The sequence below is a fragment of the Macrobrachium rosenbergii genome, chromosome 35, assembly GCF_040412425.1.
Source record: "Macrobrachium rosenbergii isolate ZJJX-2024 chromosome 35, ASM4041242v1, whole genome shotgun sequence".
In the NCBI taxonomy this organism is placed as follows: domain Eukaryota; kingdom Metazoa; phylum Arthropoda; class Malacostraca; order Decapoda; family Palaemonidae; genus Macrobrachium; species Macrobrachium rosenbergii.
In genome coordinates this window covers 2,308,243-2,326,003 of record NC_089775.1, presented here as the reverse complement: position 1 = coordinate 2,326,003, position 17,761 = coordinate 2,308,243, and the positions used below count along the sequence as shown (strand labels likewise).

The following is a 17,761-nucleotide window of genomic DNA, read 5'->3' as shown; positions in this document are numbered from 1 at the left end:
CGATAAAACCAAAAGGAACCTTCGCATTCGACGCCATTACCTGATTGAAATTGCTTTCGCTGACGTTGAACGTTTGGGTCTGCTCGGTGTCGAGGTCGACCTTCTCGTTCAGTTCCTCCGAGCTCTCGCTGTCCGTCGACGTCTCGTCCCGGAACAGCTTCCCTTTACTCTTGCCTTTCGGCTTGTCGAGATCCGTGCTTTTTCTCCTCTCCCTGCCCTTCACAACATCTGCTATGGTGGGACACACGTACTTAGAATTCACTTTGCTGCCCTTGTGGTCTGGGCAGTCGCTGCCCTCTCTCAGGGCGAGGCCCTGTTTCCTGTGCTCAGGTCTAATAATGTCCCTGTCCCTTTCTCTTTCGCCCTTCACTGTCTCGCCCACAGTCTTACTTGGTAACTTTAGCTTACAGTGCGAGTCCGAGGAGCCGCTGCGGTCTAGCTTTGGCATGCCGGCAAGCTCCCCGGACATATCTACGGGTCTTTGAATTTTGGACAGCTTAGAATATTCGTTATAACTACCGACGTACTTCTCCCCCTGGTAGTCCCGGCAGTTCGACGTCCCCTCGGCCACGCTGAGAGAGTCTCCCTTGCCGCTATGCAGCAAATGGGGCATCTCGCGGGACGAGGAGGACGAGGAGGAGGAGGAGGAGGAGGAAGAAGACGACTTCTTCTCCTTCGCACCTTCCCGGGAAAACTTTCTCTCGGACACACACTCCGACACGAACCTGTGGTCGTAGCGCACGTCCCCCTCTAACCTACTCTCACTAACATGGTCCCTGTCCTGTTTGTTTTCAGTGTCGTTACTTTTCCTAACCCTGACCACCTCCTGTTCTCTACTGAAATGCCTGCTGTCCACATCGTGGTCCTTCGTTCTCTTTTCCTTGGCACTGTGATCTTTGACACTCGCGCCGTCACCGCAATGATTGAACACCGAATCTTTCGAGCTTTTCCTCTCGGCAAATGCCTCGCGCAGCGGCTTCTTCCCCTCAAAGTTTCTCTCGTGGGAGGGGTCCAGGACGAAGCCGCGGCCCTGTTTTCTATCCCCGTTCACGTCCAGGTGCACTTTTCTGTCACTCGCGCTCAATTTGCCGTGTAACCTCTCCACACTCTCTAAATGTTTTTGGGGCGACACGCCTATGTTGGCCCTCTTGTCTGGAGTCCTGTCTTTCAGAATTTTCTCGTGCAACCCCGTGAAGTCTCTGTTTAGCCTCTTTTCTGGACTGTCATGTTTATGCACCTTTCTCTCCCCCCCTAATTTGTCTTTAGACACACCCTTCTCCAAAACCACCTCACTCAAGCGATCACGAGCCCCCCCAAAGTCCTTGCTGCCCTGCTTCCTGTCGTTGGAGTTCCTGTCCTTCGAGCCCTTCTCGAAAGCGCTGCTGTTGCTGTTTTTGTCCAGGCCACCCTTCTCCCCGTGGTGACTCTTGCCGAACCTCTTGTCCGTGACGGTCATCTCGGCGGAACTCAGCTCCTTCTCGAAGCTCAGCTGGGGACGTTTCTCCAGCCCGTCCCTCAGGAACTTACTTGGCTTGTTCTCCACGTTCGTCTTCTTGCCGCCGAAGGAGTCCCTGACCAGCTTCTTCTCCTCGTGGGCTTTCCTGCCCCCTCTGTCCTGGGGTTTCTCGACGTTGTTCCCTTCCTTGCCCAGCTTCAGGTGGAAGTCGTTCCGGCTGGCCTTCTTCTCGGAGTTCAGTTTGTTGGGCTTTCGCTCCGAATCTTTGCTGGGCTTCATTTCGTTCAGGTGCCGGTGGATGGCCCTGTCGTGGAAGCCAGGCTCAAGCTTGTCTCCTATTCTCCTGTCGCCTGGCTCTTTGGGCATCTTCTCAACCAGGGCATCCACGCTCAGACACTTGGCTACGGACGGCTCCCTCTCGCTCTTCGAGGAGCCGGAGGTCGACCCGGACCTCTTGTCGAGATCTTTGGCCCTGTTGGGCGTGGTCTCCCTCCTGGGCGGCGCTCTGGACGTGTGGTTGTCTTTGGCAGAGTCCTTCTTGATCTTACTCTCGCCCTCTCCTTCCTTAGCTGCCTTCTTCTCCGCCAAGCCTTCGACTTTGTACGAGTTCCACTCCAAGTCGGGCATGCTGAGACCGCTCCTCTTGCTCGCGTTGGTTTCTTTGGCCGCGTTCTTCTTGGAAAGGCCTTCGCCGGACTTCTTCTCCGTCCCGACGTCGTGAATGACCGTTCTAGACGTCAGGACGCTGTTCAAGCTCTTCGCGTAACTGATCTCTTTGCTCTGGTTCTTAGAAGCTACTTCCTTAACCGGCGACACTTCCGCACTCGTCTCGGTCTCCTTGCTCGACTTGCCGGGATGACTTTCCCTGTCTTGCAGAGACGAGGGCTCGCGAGAGAACACCTTCTCCACGACGCAGTCTCTGAGCAACTTAGATCCCACTAGGGTGGCGCTGCCTCGGCTAACTGCCTTCTCGATCGGCGACAGGTCCAAGTCGGACTTGTTCTTGACGGAGAGACGATCATCACAGGTGGCTTGTACTTCTTTTGGCTCCGCGCCATCGCTGACGGATTCCTTACTCCTATCTTCCGCTTTAGACGCCTCTTTGTGCTTGTCGTCACCAAGGGTAGGAGGAGGAGGAGGAGCAACCGCCTGGCTGTTGTTCTTGGCCTTGCCCTTGTCGAAGGCGACGACGACGTCCTTGCTCTCCACCAGCGTGGCGACGGGCATGGCCTGGATCACGGACGCCAGCGTCTTCTCCGGCTTGGACGAGCCGATGAGGCTGTTGATGTGCCAGCCGTCCCTCTGCGACGTCACGTAGTTGAGGGACTTGGTGGCCTTGATGGCGTCGTAGACCTTGTTGTACTTCATGGCGGCTGCGTTCGTCAACTTAAACGGTATGTGCTTCGAGTCGTTTGATATCACAGGCGGTTTTTGTTCGTTTGGCTTGGCAGCGCTCGGGTTCTTGGTGCTGAAGAGCAGGCGGTCGAACTCCCGGTTCAGCTCCAGCTGCTTCTCGCGCCTCCTCTCCTCCAGCTCGGCTGGCGAGAGGGACGTGTTCCTCGCGTCCTCCCCCTTGTCTCTCTCGTCGTCCCACTTCGCCCCGGCGTCGCACCTGCCCTCCAGCTGTCCTGGGCCCGGCTTGTACGGCTGGAACGCGACGCCCTTGGCCTCCTCCGCCTTCAGAGTCGGCAGGGTCGAGGTGGACTTGTTTTCGACGGTGCTGGTGCTCTTGGACTTGCCAGGGCTTTCCTCCAAGATGGGCATGCTCTTGTCCGCTTTGCTCTCTCCTTTGACTTCCGGCTCGGCAGCGCCCGGCGGCGCAGCGTCCGCGCCGCCGGTCTCCTGTCTCAGCTTGATTTTGCTCAAGCTGGTCTCCTCTAGTCTACTGGTACTGCCACCCAGACACAGCAGGGGAGACCCGACCATCATCTTCTTGTCGTCGGTCTTCGACAGCGAGAGCGTCTTGGCGCCGATGGCCCTGTCGATGTCCAGCCTCGCCGTCATCCCCTGGTGGTAGTGCAGGGGGCTCTTGACGAGCACCCTGTCCTCCGCCTGGGAGATCTTGCTGACGGCAAACCCCACGCTCGTGATGGAGGTGGCAGTGGAGGTGGAGAACGTCAGGGCGGGAGACTTGTTCCCGGCGGAGTCCGAGCCCGCCAGGTCCCCCGAGGACTTCCGAAGGGGGTCCCCGCTCTTCCCGTCGGCTTCCGTGTGGTCGTTCAGGGTCAGCTTGGGCGCCGTTAGCTGCGGCTTCCTCCTGGGGAGGGGCTTGTTCACGGGGCTCGAGTCTCTGTCGCCCTCGTCTTTTTTCCTCTCGTCGTCCGACCCCGAGGAGCTGCTGTCGCTCCAGGCTGAGCTGTCGGAGTCCGAATCCTGAAAACGAGGGATTGGGGTTACTCCTGACGGCGAGATTGGTCGACAATCGCCAACGCTGTTGGCATGACAGCCCTTAGATTGGAAATGAGACAAAGTGACAACATAAAAAAAAATATTAGCTGAAAATGAGACATATTGACAAAACAATTTTATTAAAACAAACACTTCCATTCCTTTTATACAACTTAGATCAAAATATCTATCTTTTCAGAGACTGTGAAGATGAAAACACTTAAATATTTCACAGAACAGCTTTTACACACTAACCATGGCCCTAACTTCATTATCATATTCCTACGGTCACAGGTTCTTGTTCAAACGTTCTATAACAAGATATATATAAAAAGTTCTTCGAGGTCTATAACTTTGCAACTTGAAAAGGACAAACCTTTACGGAAAATGGCAAGAAATACACTGACTGTGGATAAGGATTTATCAAAACTAGTAATCAACCTGATTTGCTTAACTAACATGTAATAGGGTGTGCTGAAGGCGTATAACTTGTCCGTTACGAGGCTCTTAAACCTAGACTGTTTCGGTAACCTATTCTAGCGTAAACAAATGCAAACCAATTTCCCTTAAAAATATAGCGCCTCTGGACAAAGCTGCAATCGGGATATAAAATTTAAGCCAGAGGCTAAGTGTTGGAACCTATGAGGCCATTCGACGCTGAAACGGAACATAACGGTAAAAAGGTTTGAAAAGTGTAGCAGGAGGAAAACCTCAAAGCAGTTGCACTATGAAACAATTGTTGGAGAGGGTGGACAGTCTGACGGAAGAACAAGATTATGAACAGAGGTACAGTAAAAGGAATGAAAGCGGTGGCAGCTAGCCCCTACAGGGCCATGGGCAAAATTGACCACCAATTCCAAGTGCAAATCCTTTCCTGGAACGGCAAATAACGTGAAACTACTTCTACTTTGTTCCAGCACAGAAAATAAGGTCTAGGTTCGAGAACAAGAAGGAGAAATGCAGTAGAAGCCCGGACCTGACTGCCGCTGTCCGATCTCGAGTTCGAGGGAGAGGGGGACCGAGACTCGCATCTCGACCTGGTGAAAGACTTGATGCTCTCCCTCGAAGGCGAGCACGACCTCGAGTGGGACCTGGAGCTCAGCCGGGAGTCCGACTCGGACTCCGACACGTCGGTGTCCGAGTCTTCTTCGTCGGAGTCCTCGTCTCCTGGGTTGTGTTCGATGCTGTCCCAGTTCATGTTGATGGTCATGAGCTGCGCCTGGGACCGGTCGGGCGACGGGGAATCCTGCAAGGTGGGATTAATGTGAGTGGTCACTTTGGTGCGATCTTTTGGTCTAACGTTATTACAAACTAGTGGAGAAAAGCTACATTCTACTGAAAATAAAAAGGACTCACTGATACAAATGAAAGGACTCTCTTTGGAAGTGAAACGGGACTCTGAAAATAAAAGGGGACTCTTTCAAAATAAAAGGGGATTCTTTCTACCTTGAAAATAGGTTTGATGACGAAAAGGGACTCTTTGAAAATAAAAGTGGACTCTGAAAATGAAAGGGACTCTTTGAAAATAAAAGGGGATTCTTTCTACCTTGAAAATCGGTTTGACAACAAAAGGGGACTCTTTGAAAATAAAAGGGGACTCTTTCTACCCTGAGAATAGGGTTGACAACGAAGGAATGCACTCTTTGAAAAGGAACGATGACTCTCTGAAAAAGAAAGGAAACTCTTTGAAAATGACAGGGCACTCTGAAAATGAGAGGGGGTTCTTTGAAAATAAACAGGGACTCTGAAAGAAACAGGGGATTCTTTGAAAATAAATGGGGAATCTGAAAGAAAAAGGGGACTTTGAAAATGAAAGGGAACTCTTTGAAAATGAATAAGGACTCTTGGAAAATGAATGGGAACTCTTGGAAAATGAATACAGACTCTCTGGAAAAAAAAAGGCAACTCTGAAAATGAATATGGACTCTTTGAAAATGAATGAGGACTGAAAATGAAAGGGAACTCTTTGAAAATGAAAGGGAACTCTGAAATGGGAACTCTTTGAAAATAAAAGGGGACCCAGTAAATAGCTTTGACAACGAAAGGGGAATCTTTGAAAACATAAACCCTACCCAGCTCTGACAACAAAAAGGGACTCTGACAATGAAAGGGTTCTTTCTTTGTACCCCGAAAATAGGCTCTACAACGAATGGGGACACTTTCTACCCTGAAAACAGGTTTGACAAAGAAAGAGGACTCTTTGAAAATGAACAAGGACTCTGAACATTGAAAGGGACTCATTGAGATGAGAGGGAAATCTCTGAACATGAAAGGGGACTCATTGACATGAGAGGGAAATCTCTGAACATGAAAGGGGACTCATTGAAATGAGAGGGACATCTCTGAACATGAAAGGGGACTCACTGAAACAAGAAGGAACTCTGAAAATAAAAGGGGACTTTCTTTTAACCTCGAACATAGGTCTGACAACAAAAGGAAACTCTCTGAGAATGAAAGGACCCTCCCGACAACAAAACGAGACCAACACCCACCCGAATAGCCTGAATGTCAACGGTGGATGGCAAGTTATCCTGCTCCTCCTCCTCCTCCTCATCCTCGTGTGGAACGGACGCAGGACCCCATATATGGTGGTGGTGGGGCAAGGCTGGAGTGAGATGCGGAGGGGGAGGGGGAGACGTCAAGTGGTGGTGATGGTGGGGGGACGTCAGGGGAGGTGTGACGAGCGTGTGAGAGGGGGGGAGACCGCCGAGGCTATGGAGACTGCGGGGGCGTAGGAGTGGACGCCGGGACCACCACGGCGGCGGAAGTCTGCGCCAACTGCTTGGCTCCCTCCAGGGTCATGGGCTCGGCGAGAGTGGCGCATTCCTCCTCTTCGCTCAACATCATATCCTGGAAGCGTCAACGGCTCAGTTAATAAATAAATAAATAAATAAATAAACAAATAAATAACTAAGTTTAGGGTTGTTTCTACTCTACGACAGGGACCCACTGAACAAATTTCTAATCTGTGATAGATGACCCACTGAACAACTCTCTATTCTGTGACAGATGACCCACTGAACAAATTTCTAATCTGTGACAAATGACCCACTGGACAAATCTCTATTCTGTGACAGACAACCCACTGAACAAATTTCTATTCTGTGACAGATGACCCACTGAACAAATTTCTATTCTGTGACAGATGACCCCACTGAACAAATTTCTATTCTGTGACAGATGACCCACTGAACAAATTTCTATTCTGTGTCAGATGACCCACTGAACAAATTTCTATTTGTGACAGACAACCCACTGGACAAATTCGTACTTAGAGGCAAAAACAAACTACGTTACGGAAGTTGCAACGAAATGCGACAGCTAGGTGGGATTGGACGAAGCCAAAAAGCAACGTTACTCGAATGGGGGATTTTTTCTACTCCATCCAGGGAACCAACTGGATAAATTTATGCTAACAGGCAATTAATTAATCAGATTAATGAAGTTATACAAAAATAAAACAACTTCAAGGAAATTATAGGGCAAAATCAGAAAACCAATGGCACCAGGTACCTGAAGGGGGTTAATGTCATTTCTACTCTAATCCAGGGAACGCACGACAAATTTACACGAGGTAATTAACTAATTATAAATACGACAACAGCAAATATAAGAGAAGGCAATTAACTCATTATATAAAGGAAGTTATAAATATAATGGCTACATGAAAGGTCCGAAATCAAAAAGGAATGCTATTGGATATTTAAAAATAGGATAGGGTCATTTCTACTATACAGTTGGCCCCGGGGATTCGCGAATACTTAAAATCCCTCTAAAAATGCTTATAACTGCCTATTCTGATAGTTCAAAACAACAATAAATCCTCTAAAAATGCTTAGACCTGAATATTTTAATAGTTTTATCACAAAAAGTGCATCTAGTCATGAAAATATGAAAATAATTTGTGAATATTTCTCTATGAAAAATACCTAAATAGGCGAATTTTCCGTGAATAATGTGTATTTATGTACTTAAGGTAAAAATTAGTTATGAAATTTTAATGTCCAGCCTCATAGGATTACAAGTGTATTGTTACAGGGTTTCCTAAAGAGTAATCTAAAATAAAAGACAATTATAATCCTGATTGCACATGCAACAAAGAACCACCATCTTGCAACAAATCATGTCGAAGAATGACCCCTTTGCAATACAAGTCCTGTCAAAGAACAACCACCTTGCAACACAAATCATGCCAAAGAATGACCAAATTTGCAATAGAAGTCATGTTGCAGAACAACTTTGCAATACAAATTATGTTGAAGAATTACCACTTTGCAATTAAAGTCATGTCAAAGAACAAAAGCCTTGCAACACACATGTCGAGTAATTACCACATTGCAATACAAGTCCTGTTGAAGAACAACCTTGCAACACTAATCATGTAGAAGAATGACCACTTTGGAATACAATTCGTGTCGAAGAACAACTCTGCAACACAAATCATGTAGAAGAATGACCACTTTGCAATTAAAGTCATATCTAAGAACAAAAAACCTTGCAACCCATGCTGAAGAATGACCACTCTGCAATACAACTCTGCCAATGAACAACCACCTTGCAACACAAATCACAAAGAAGAACGACCACTCTCCAATGAAAACCACGTCGAGAATTCCTTCCGTTCGAAATAACCCCACCGAAAGATTCCAAAGCTCCAACAATCGCAACGCCTGGAGAAAAATCAGCGCCGGACATCACGAAGGAAGAGCAGGCAACAAAAATAGCACAATGAAGGCTCTGACCTTTAAACCAAATGCAACTCATTAAGGAAGAATGTCGCCATAGTCATCGCGACGCAAAGGTCACGGGGCATTTAAACATCACCCAGAATGATACATGAGTTAAATGAAATCGTTCTTGCAAGACAATGCACAATGCACTCTCTACATGATGCAATTTTGAGCTTGTCTGCAATCTCAGCTGATTGATTGCAAGAGTAGGATGATAAATGAGTTGCACAATGCAAAAGTTCTTGCAAAACAATGCACTATCTAAATAATGCAATTCTGATCTTGTTTGCAATCTGTCAGCTGATTGATTGCAAGAGCACAATGATAAATGAGTTGCACAATGCAAAAGTTCTTGAAAAACAATAAACACTGCACTCTCTACATGATGCAATTTTGATCTTGTTTGCAATCTGTCAGCTGATTGATTGCAAGAGCAGAATGATAAATGAGTTGCACAAAGCAAAAGTTCTTGCAAAACAATAAACAATGCACTCTAAATGATGCAATTTTGAGCCGGTTTGCAATCTGTCACTGATTGATTGCAAGAGCAATGATAAATGAGTTGCAAAATGCAAAAGTTCTTGCAAAACAATGCACAATGCACTCTACATGATGCAATTTTGATCTTGTTTGCAATCTGTCAGCTGATTGATTGCAAGAGACCAGAGAATGGTACAGAGAAAAGTTAGAGAGAGGAGATATTTCATTCCTGCCTTCTGCTGATGTCTCCTGAATTTCAGGTGGACCGGTTTTATTGTCTGTTCCCTCATATTTTTCTATTTATTAATTTATTTATCACCTCTTCCTTCAACACGACATGTTACAGCGGTGGCGATAATATCGACTAGGAGTGGGTGGAGGAACGTCACGGCGGACGAGTATACAAAAGAGGTCCAGTCAAAAGGACCAAAGAGGCTACAACCAGGGGGCCACGGAACGGACGCTGCAAAGAACCTTAAGCAATGCCTACGGCGCATCGCGCGAGGCGCACCGACGGCAAGGACCCGCGCAGAAGGGTACCTCGCGGGCCACCGTACCTGATCAGTATATGTTGGGTGGTAAGGCGCTCTGCTTTTGTCAGCTGAGTTGGGGTGAGACATGGCGCTGTTGTACGGATGTCCGTGCTCCATACAACCACTGGGGTACGGCGTGCTCACTTCATGGTAGGCGTCGCATTACCACAGAACCTGCGGAGACGTATGCGAGGATTAGGGTCAGGTGTTGCAACAGAGCCAGCAGAGAAATACATAGCAAGAATAATAAAGGAATAACATGCGTCACTGTGATGGAAATAATCGACAGGGTCTTTCCAATGCCTGGCTACCCAACTCCTCCAACTTTTATCGTAAATTTTCACCTTCTTTTACGAAGATACTTCTGTAAAAGGGACTCGGGGCTTGATATCATCTGTCAAGTGACTCGGGACTCTACTCTTTTTGTAAAAGTGACTCAGACTTGATATCTTTTTATAAAGTGACTCAGGACTCTAAGGACGTTCCTATGGCAAACAGACCACGGGGAACTACGATACCTACAGCCTTTATGACTGTAAGTTCAAATGGATGCATAACTATTTAGCTACAAAGACAGAACAGATTCATCTATCTAAATGCTATATTCTACACAATCTACAGTGGACCCCAGCTTTCCATTCATTATTCAGGTTCACATCGACAGTTTTGTTAATTTCCAGGAAATATGCAGATCATATATAAAGGCGTGTCGTTACTGAAGTATAGTGCATTCTTGACTTATGGTAGGGATCCGTTCCGGCGGCTAGCTGGAAGTCGGTGACATCAAGAAACCTCAAGTTGCATTGCTGCAACTTAGAGAAACATCAAGCTACAGCACCATAACTTGAAGAAACGTCGAGTTACCGCGCTGTAAAGCCCATTAACGGCGGTGGCAAGGAGCCGTGAGATCGAATCGCCAAAAGTCAAGGACGTAGTTATTAAAATTTATATTTTTTATATATTTCTTGGACATTTCGGGAGAAAACCAGAGGTCATGTTGAGAAAGCGACGTTCAATGCATAGACTGTTTAGGAAGACAAGCCCAGGGGTGCTTAGAAGACATTCGACTACAAAAAGAAGGCCTTTGGAACCAGGGGGCGGAACAACGTGACCGAGGCCGTACTCTAAAACGACTTCTAACTTCAGAAATTCATCTCCCGCTGAGAACGGTATAAGCCATACCACAGGAAGGGGAACGTCGCCCAAAATAAGACGACACCTTGAACGACCCACCAACGAAGGTCGATGCCCGACGAGCAGAAAGGAACGACGGTCAGCCTTAACAAACACGCGACATTACCACCCGAAACACTTTTGCTTAGTCATGTAACCCTATGCCAATATCCCCGCATGCGCATAAGCGCGTTAGGCAATCTGTTGAAAATTCATCTGTCGGCAGGCGGCAACGACGAATGTAAATGTGGGAATCGTGGGCATAGATTTTGTATATGCGATCTCTATAAATGTTTAGTGCTGCATATGTAAGAGGACATTTGCAAATTAGGTCACTAGATTAGGTGATGTAACGATACCAGTGGTATATTTTGTATGAAAATTAATGTAATTTATTATTGTAATGTAATTTTCTCTCAATCTTGTGTTGTTGGTCTGACTGGGGTAATTTTCAAGGGGGCGTTCGGTTTATGCGTGACCCTTTGCTAAACAGGCTAACTCATTCTCCCACCCCTGCTTGATCCGACATAATTCACGGAGCAAATAATCAATTGGAAAATCTACAATTAACCATATAAGTCTTGTCCTTAACCTCAGTTAAGACCATTAGTCTTTTAACTGAGGTTTCAAGAGGTTCTGACGTGACCTAAAAACAATACTAAACTAACTCCGTAAGGATAAGTTTCACCTAAAACGTTTTTAATGCATTACACATTGTAATAGTTTTATCACTGTTTTCTATACAGCTCGGCAAGTGTTTTTCATAGAGAAATATTCGCTAACTACTGTACGTTTCCATATTTTCCTGGCTAAACGCACTCCTTGCGATAAAACTATTAAGATACTCGGGTACAAGCATTTCCAGTTGTGAGCGCTTTTAAAGGGGTTTTAAGTCTTCGCGAATACCGGGGGTCGGCTGTGCCCAGACGCAGCGACGGCTGTAATTTGTAATTTGACGATTTATCCTCCACTGGTAATTAAGGATGTCTGTGTATTACCCATAGACTATTTGAGTCCTGTAGTTTTTCATATTCAAATTGGTGCTTTTCGCCTATTTATTTTCATGGTGCAGAGTGGGTGGCTTGACGGGCAGGGATCATTTGAAGCTTCGGAGGAACTGGGGTACTACTTCAGATGGGTGTTCCTGCTGAATATTGTTTTAATTCAAATACTGAATGAGCTTTCGTATCTTAATTTGACGTCCATGTTTCACCACCTTAAAATTCTACTGAGCTTGCCGAACTGAGAGAGAGAGAGAGAGAGAGAGAGAGAGAGAGAGAGAGAGAGAGAGAGAGAGAGAGAGAGAGAGAGAGAGAGAGAGAGAGAGAGAGAGAGACACAATGTAGGCACCTAATTATTAAACAATTCACATCAGGGGTATTTGAAAGCAAGTCGTATATAGTTGCGACACGATGACCTAATTAACAATTCAGTCAATTCATTACCCTGTAAATTTATCGATACACAATGACCTGATTATCAACAATCATGCAAGCTGCAAGTTGCATTGAGAGGATATTGCTTGGCAAAATATCGTAATGAACTTCGGCACAATCGAGTTTTCTGTACAGCGTATAATCAAGGCTACCAAAAACAGACCTATCTTTCAGTGGTCTCGGTATAATGCTGCATGAGCCGCGGCCCATAAAACATTAACCACGGCCCAGTGGTGGCCTATCCTATATCATTGCCAGAAGCATGGTTATGGCTAACTTTAACCTTGAATTAAATAAAAACTACTGCGGCTAGAGGGCTGCAATTTGGTATGTCTGATGATTGGAGGGTGGGTGATCAACATACCAATTTATAAATGCCTAATTTGATAGTTCAAACACCAATAAATGCCTTTATAAATGCTTATACCTGAGTATTTTAATCGTTTTAAATGCCTTTATAAATGCAAAAAATCGCGCACCACAAAGTTTTAGTGACGAAAATATGAAAATACAGTAATTTGTGAATATTTATCTATGAAAAATACTGCAAATAATGTGTTTGTACGCTCCACAGATAAATCGGCAAATCCAGAATCGCAAATAGGCAAGGGTCCACCGTATTTCCAGAAAGCAGATAGTATGAGACGTCTACCCCAATTTGCAACTGGAATTTGAATATAAAATTTAGCCCAAAAGCCAAGCGCTGGAACCTACGATGACGTCATCCAATAAAAAGGTTTGAAAGGTGAAACGGGAACAAAGCCTCGCATTTGCACGAAGAAACGATCGTTAGAGGAGGTGGAAAGTAAGACAGAAGAAGAGGAATATGAACGGAGGCACAGAAAAAGGAATGCAAGGGGTTGCAGCTAGGGGTCTAAGGAATGGACGTTGGAGAGAACCTTACGTAATGCTGACGAAATAATTTAATGTCTTTTCTCTGTTTCGCTTTACTTTCCATTCTGGTATTTACCATCTTTCGTTTTTACGTTAAAATGACGGCAATTTCGCACGTAAAAGGGTAACTACCAAAGCTACAGGGGTGCAGTAGTAGTCTTCAGTTTTACTCCATGATTTCCTGATTACAGGGAGTCCCTGTTAATGGCATTTGGCTAGCGACGTCGTTAAAAGGAATTTCAGCGCTGTTAAGTGGGGATTACGGCACCAATCCCCAGTTAACAGCGACATTAAGAGTGGATTTCGGTGCTATCATATGTGATTTTCAGTTAGCGGCGCCGGGCGGGGACAGAACTCCCCCCGTTAACCAGCGACTGCCTAAAGAGTGACAAGTCTGTCGTTATAAATAGATCTGATGTGTATTTTTCCTGTTGAAAGTTAATTCTCAACAATAATATACATGTTGATTAATTTAATACAATGTAAGGGTCGATTTTAGCAAATACCAATGCATCCACAAGGCTTAGGGTCCACAGTTTAATCGAAGCCTAACCTGAACTAACCTAATCTACTGAACTATAGCCTTCGTCAGGTTAGGCAAGGGTAAACCAGTCTTATCTTATTGACAATACTTTAGATTTCAATTTTATGATGACTTTTACGCCAAGGTGACCTACTACAGGGTAATATCGTCCGAACGAGAGGGATGTCGCCAGATTTAGGCTCAGCTGAAGATTTAATAAATTGGGTAGGAGGCCAATTGTGACTCTAGCCTAGAGTAGATTTTAAAAATGGAGTTCTTGAAGTTTTATTGAATATTTAAGCTTAAAATTCCATCTGCTCCCTATATTACGGTAGCCTAGGGTCTACTGTAGGCTTGATGTAGACTAACCTAACCTAGTGGACAATCAGTATATGTCAGGAATTGAACCATAATTGAAATTTTAAAAATTGTAATCTTTTTAATGGTTTAAATGAACCTATGCCCTATTTTAAAGCAGCCTAGGACCTGTCGTGCACTCAACACAGCCTAACCTAACCTGTCGCACAATCGGATACTGTCGCCAGCGTTACCCGACTGGAAACGAAGCTGCAAATTTACAACGACGGAAAACCAAGCCCTAGCCCTATCTAGGCAACTAGTATCTTCGACCAGGCCTGGCCTACGACGACTGTCATTGCCCTCCGGGCCCTCGGCGGCCTGAAAAATCGAGCCTAGCCTCGGCCGACCAGCAGAATCAGTCGGAAATCGAATAAAACCCGAACTGGGGGCTTTTGTCAGGGTCTGAAAGTAACCTAACTCGGGTAATTTTCATAGGGGCAAGCTATTAACGGCGCCACAGGTGATAAGCGCGCTTCGGAGGCCTGTTCGTTAGGGGAGGGACGCGAAGTTGGCTAGATTTTGAGATTTTGGGTTGAAATGCGACTTTCCGGGTTCGTTTTAAGTCTTACGTTATCAAAACGGCGATTAATTGAGCCTGGGTGTATACGGGCTCTATAAAAACATAATTAGCTATAAGCAGGCTCTATAAAACAGACATAGCTATGGGCTATAAGACTCTAGAACAATTATTTTCCTATAATAAAGTAAATTAAGAGCATAACGCATTACTTTATTAATGATATAAGGCCGAAGAGGCATTAACCATCCGATTAAAACAAGGCTGACGATGACGTCATCGGCTAAATAACAGCAGGCCTTACAATATTCAATTTTACGACTTCGGGCGTTAATTCATTGAGAATGACATCGATTATGTCGTAATCCTCGAAATATCAATAATAAATATTAATAATTTGCTGACGATAACGACGTCGCAGTTGACAAGAAGCCCATAATAGAGAAATCCAAGACTTACGACATTTTAATCTAAATATGAGGATCGATAAGCATTAAATATAGTTAATATTTAAAAGATATATATATATATATAAAATAAGCATTAAATATTAATATTTAAAAGATAATACATATATAAAATAAGCATTAAATATAATTATTTAAGATATTACATTATAAATATATAAATTATGGTTAATAAGCGTTAAATATAAGTATTTAAAATATATCTCCATAAAACGAGGCTTAATAAGCGTTAAATATAATTTAATGTTTAAAATAAAATATATAAAAATAACTTTAAATATATTTAAAAAATGGGGGTTTCTAAGCATTAAACATAACTGATATTTAAAATGTTTAAAAATTGAGGCTTTAGAGCATTAAATATTAATATTTAAAATATGAATAAATATATATATATATAAAATATAATAGACAAAAATGAGCTTTATATTTAAAATATATTTAAAAAATGAGGGTTTCTAAGCATTAAACATAACTGATATTTAAAATATGTTTAAAAATTGAGGCTTTAGAGCATTAAATATAATTAATATTTAAAATAAATATATAAAAAATAAGTCAACGGCGTCGCCAGAACTCACTCCGTATACGGCCGTCTCCTGCGTCGCCATGATCGCCAACCATCCGCTCAATCAACGCGCGTAGGCTTTCACAAACACCACTACTGAATCACTGTCCTCAGTCATGTCCTCCTCCTCCGCGGCGGCGGCGGCGGCGACGCCAGAGAGAGAGAGGGGAGACACACAATAACCAACCGCTCAAAAATCACGTCGGTTTGAGGAAGAAAAAAAAAAAATTTTTTGCGAGTCGTATTTCACCCTTATTTTCACCAGCCTTCGCAGTGTTCCCCCGCGGGGCGCGCGAAGGGAGAGGCCCTCGGTGGGGCGGGGGCGCGGGGGCGGCGGGACGGGCGCGGACGAGGCGGCGAGGGCGGATAATAAGTCGTCTTCGGCGGCTTGGGTCCGACGGCCATAAGAGGCATCATCATCCTCCTCGACCTTCCTTCCTTCCTTCCTTTCCGCCTCGTTTCTCGGGCCGCGTGCGTGCGCGTCGGTCCGTCACGCCCGCCGGAGGCGAGCCACACGACCCTGCTGCCCGCCGGCGACGCCGAAGGGGCCGGAGGAGCGACGCCTGTCGAAGGGGCAGCGACTTCGTCGGGAGATCTTTTTCCGCTCTCTCTCTCTCCCTCCCCTGCAGGAGGTTTGTTTGGGTCGCTCGTGTCCTTCTTGCCCTCAGTCCCTCTCTACTCTCGGCCTCCTGCCGCCATGATTCCGCTCCCGACGGCCTCCCTCCTCTCCTCCGAAGGGGCGGCGGGCTTCGACGGGGCAGTGGGCACGCCTCACACCGTGGCAGGTCCTCCGCAGGACGGCAAAACTCATAATAAACAAACGTCTCTCCTTCTCTTGTGGTGAGGCTGAGCGAGAAAACAAAATGGCGGTAAACTTCTCCTTCTGCTTCTTCTTCTTCCTCTTCTTCCTCGGGATTCCTCTTCTTCCTCCTCCCCCGGGCCTTATTTGCGCTTATTTAGCCGCCCGCGGCCTTATTTGGCCGCATTCGCGCCCTTCGGAGGACCCGAAGGATGTCTGGGCGTGTGTCTAGGGGGCGGAAACGCCGAAATAAGGGCGCTTTCGGGCCTTAAATAAGGGGAGGAGGGACGTCGAGGGACCTCCGTAGGGTCATTTGCATACACACACAACAAAACAATAATAAAGGATTAATAAGGCGAATGGGCCCCCTCCCGAGGATTGACCTTGCTTAAACAACGAAACAAGACCCGCTAACAACGCAATTAACAAGGACGACTCTGACCCCATTTAAATAATGGCTATTTTGAATGCGAAACTTCGGCATCTCATTTGACTACGATTCCTGCAGCAGACGACGCACAGATGTTTTCCTCCCCCGGGGGGAGGGGACGGCGAGGTGGGGGGGAGACATAACGACCATTTTTATCCATTTTAACGACGAAATAACGACGAAGCGACGTCTGTTTGAATTAAAACACCTTTGTTATTGAACGGCAGACGCCCCGAGGTCGTCCTTCGGCGGGAAGTCGTCGCTGGGAGCGACAAAATAGAGAAAGAAGCAACGACTACATGAAGTTGGTCCAATGAGCACGAAGAGAGAGTAGAGAGAGAGAGAGAGGGAGATAGAGAGAGATTTCCCTCATTTAATTGCCGAAATTCGGGCAGTTTTGGCACCCCCCGGGCCTATTTACCCCAATAAACCATTAAATTAATTATTAAATAACTCATTTGTATGAAAATAACGGGAATAACGGAGCTAAATAACGCTTAATAACGGGAAAATAAAGCGTTATCCCCATACACTGAATCTATGTTTAGGTTCGTTTATTATTAAATCGGTGAGATTTAGGGTATGGGTTACCCCTTTAGCCCCCCCAAAGGGGGGGTTTGAAGGGGTTAATTATGCCCCGGACATAATTTAAGGGTCGTTAATGTGGGTATGTTTGTTTAAAGTTGGTGTTTAGGAGGATTTAAGGGATTTGCGCCTTAAATTATGGGTTAGATTTAGGGATAAGGGATTAGGTACGTGAGGATTAGGATGGATGGGTCCCCTAGGGGTGGAGGGGGTATCTCCCCCAACCCACCCAGGCCAGGTGGGATAACGGGCTATGCATACCTTTGGGTTCTCTCTCTCTCTCTCTCTCTCTCTCTCTCTCTCTCTATCTGTTTCTCTCTGTTATTTACCGTTCTTTCTCTCTCTCTCTCTCTCTATCTGTTTCTCACTGTTATTTACCGTTCTTGTTCTCTCTCTCTCTCTTTCTCTCTCTCTCTCTCTCT

General features: G+C 45.7%; 1 protein-coding gene across 1 annotated transcript in view; it reads right to left on the bottom strand.

Moving 5' to 3' along the window:
* The window catches only part of ash1 (histone-lysine N-methyltransferase ash1), a 54,086-nt gene extending 38,410 nt beyond the window's left edge, over nucleotides 1-15,676 (bottom strand). Inside the window, 6 exon segments of the mRNA XM_067134066.1 lie at nucleotides 41-3,829; nucleotides 4,821-5,090; nucleotides 6,337-6,568; nucleotides 6,570-6,698; nucleotides 9,613-9,761; nucleotides 15,539-15,676. Coding sequence (XP_066990167.1) covers nucleotides 41-3,829; nucleotides 4,821-5,090; nucleotides 6,337-6,568; nucleotides 6,570-6,698; nucleotides 9,613-9,704 — 4,512 coding nt within the window. The 5' untranslated portion in view covers nucleotides 9,705-9,761; nucleotides 15,539-15,676.
* Between the last annotated feature and the right edge of the window lie 2,085 nt (nucleotides 15,677-17,761).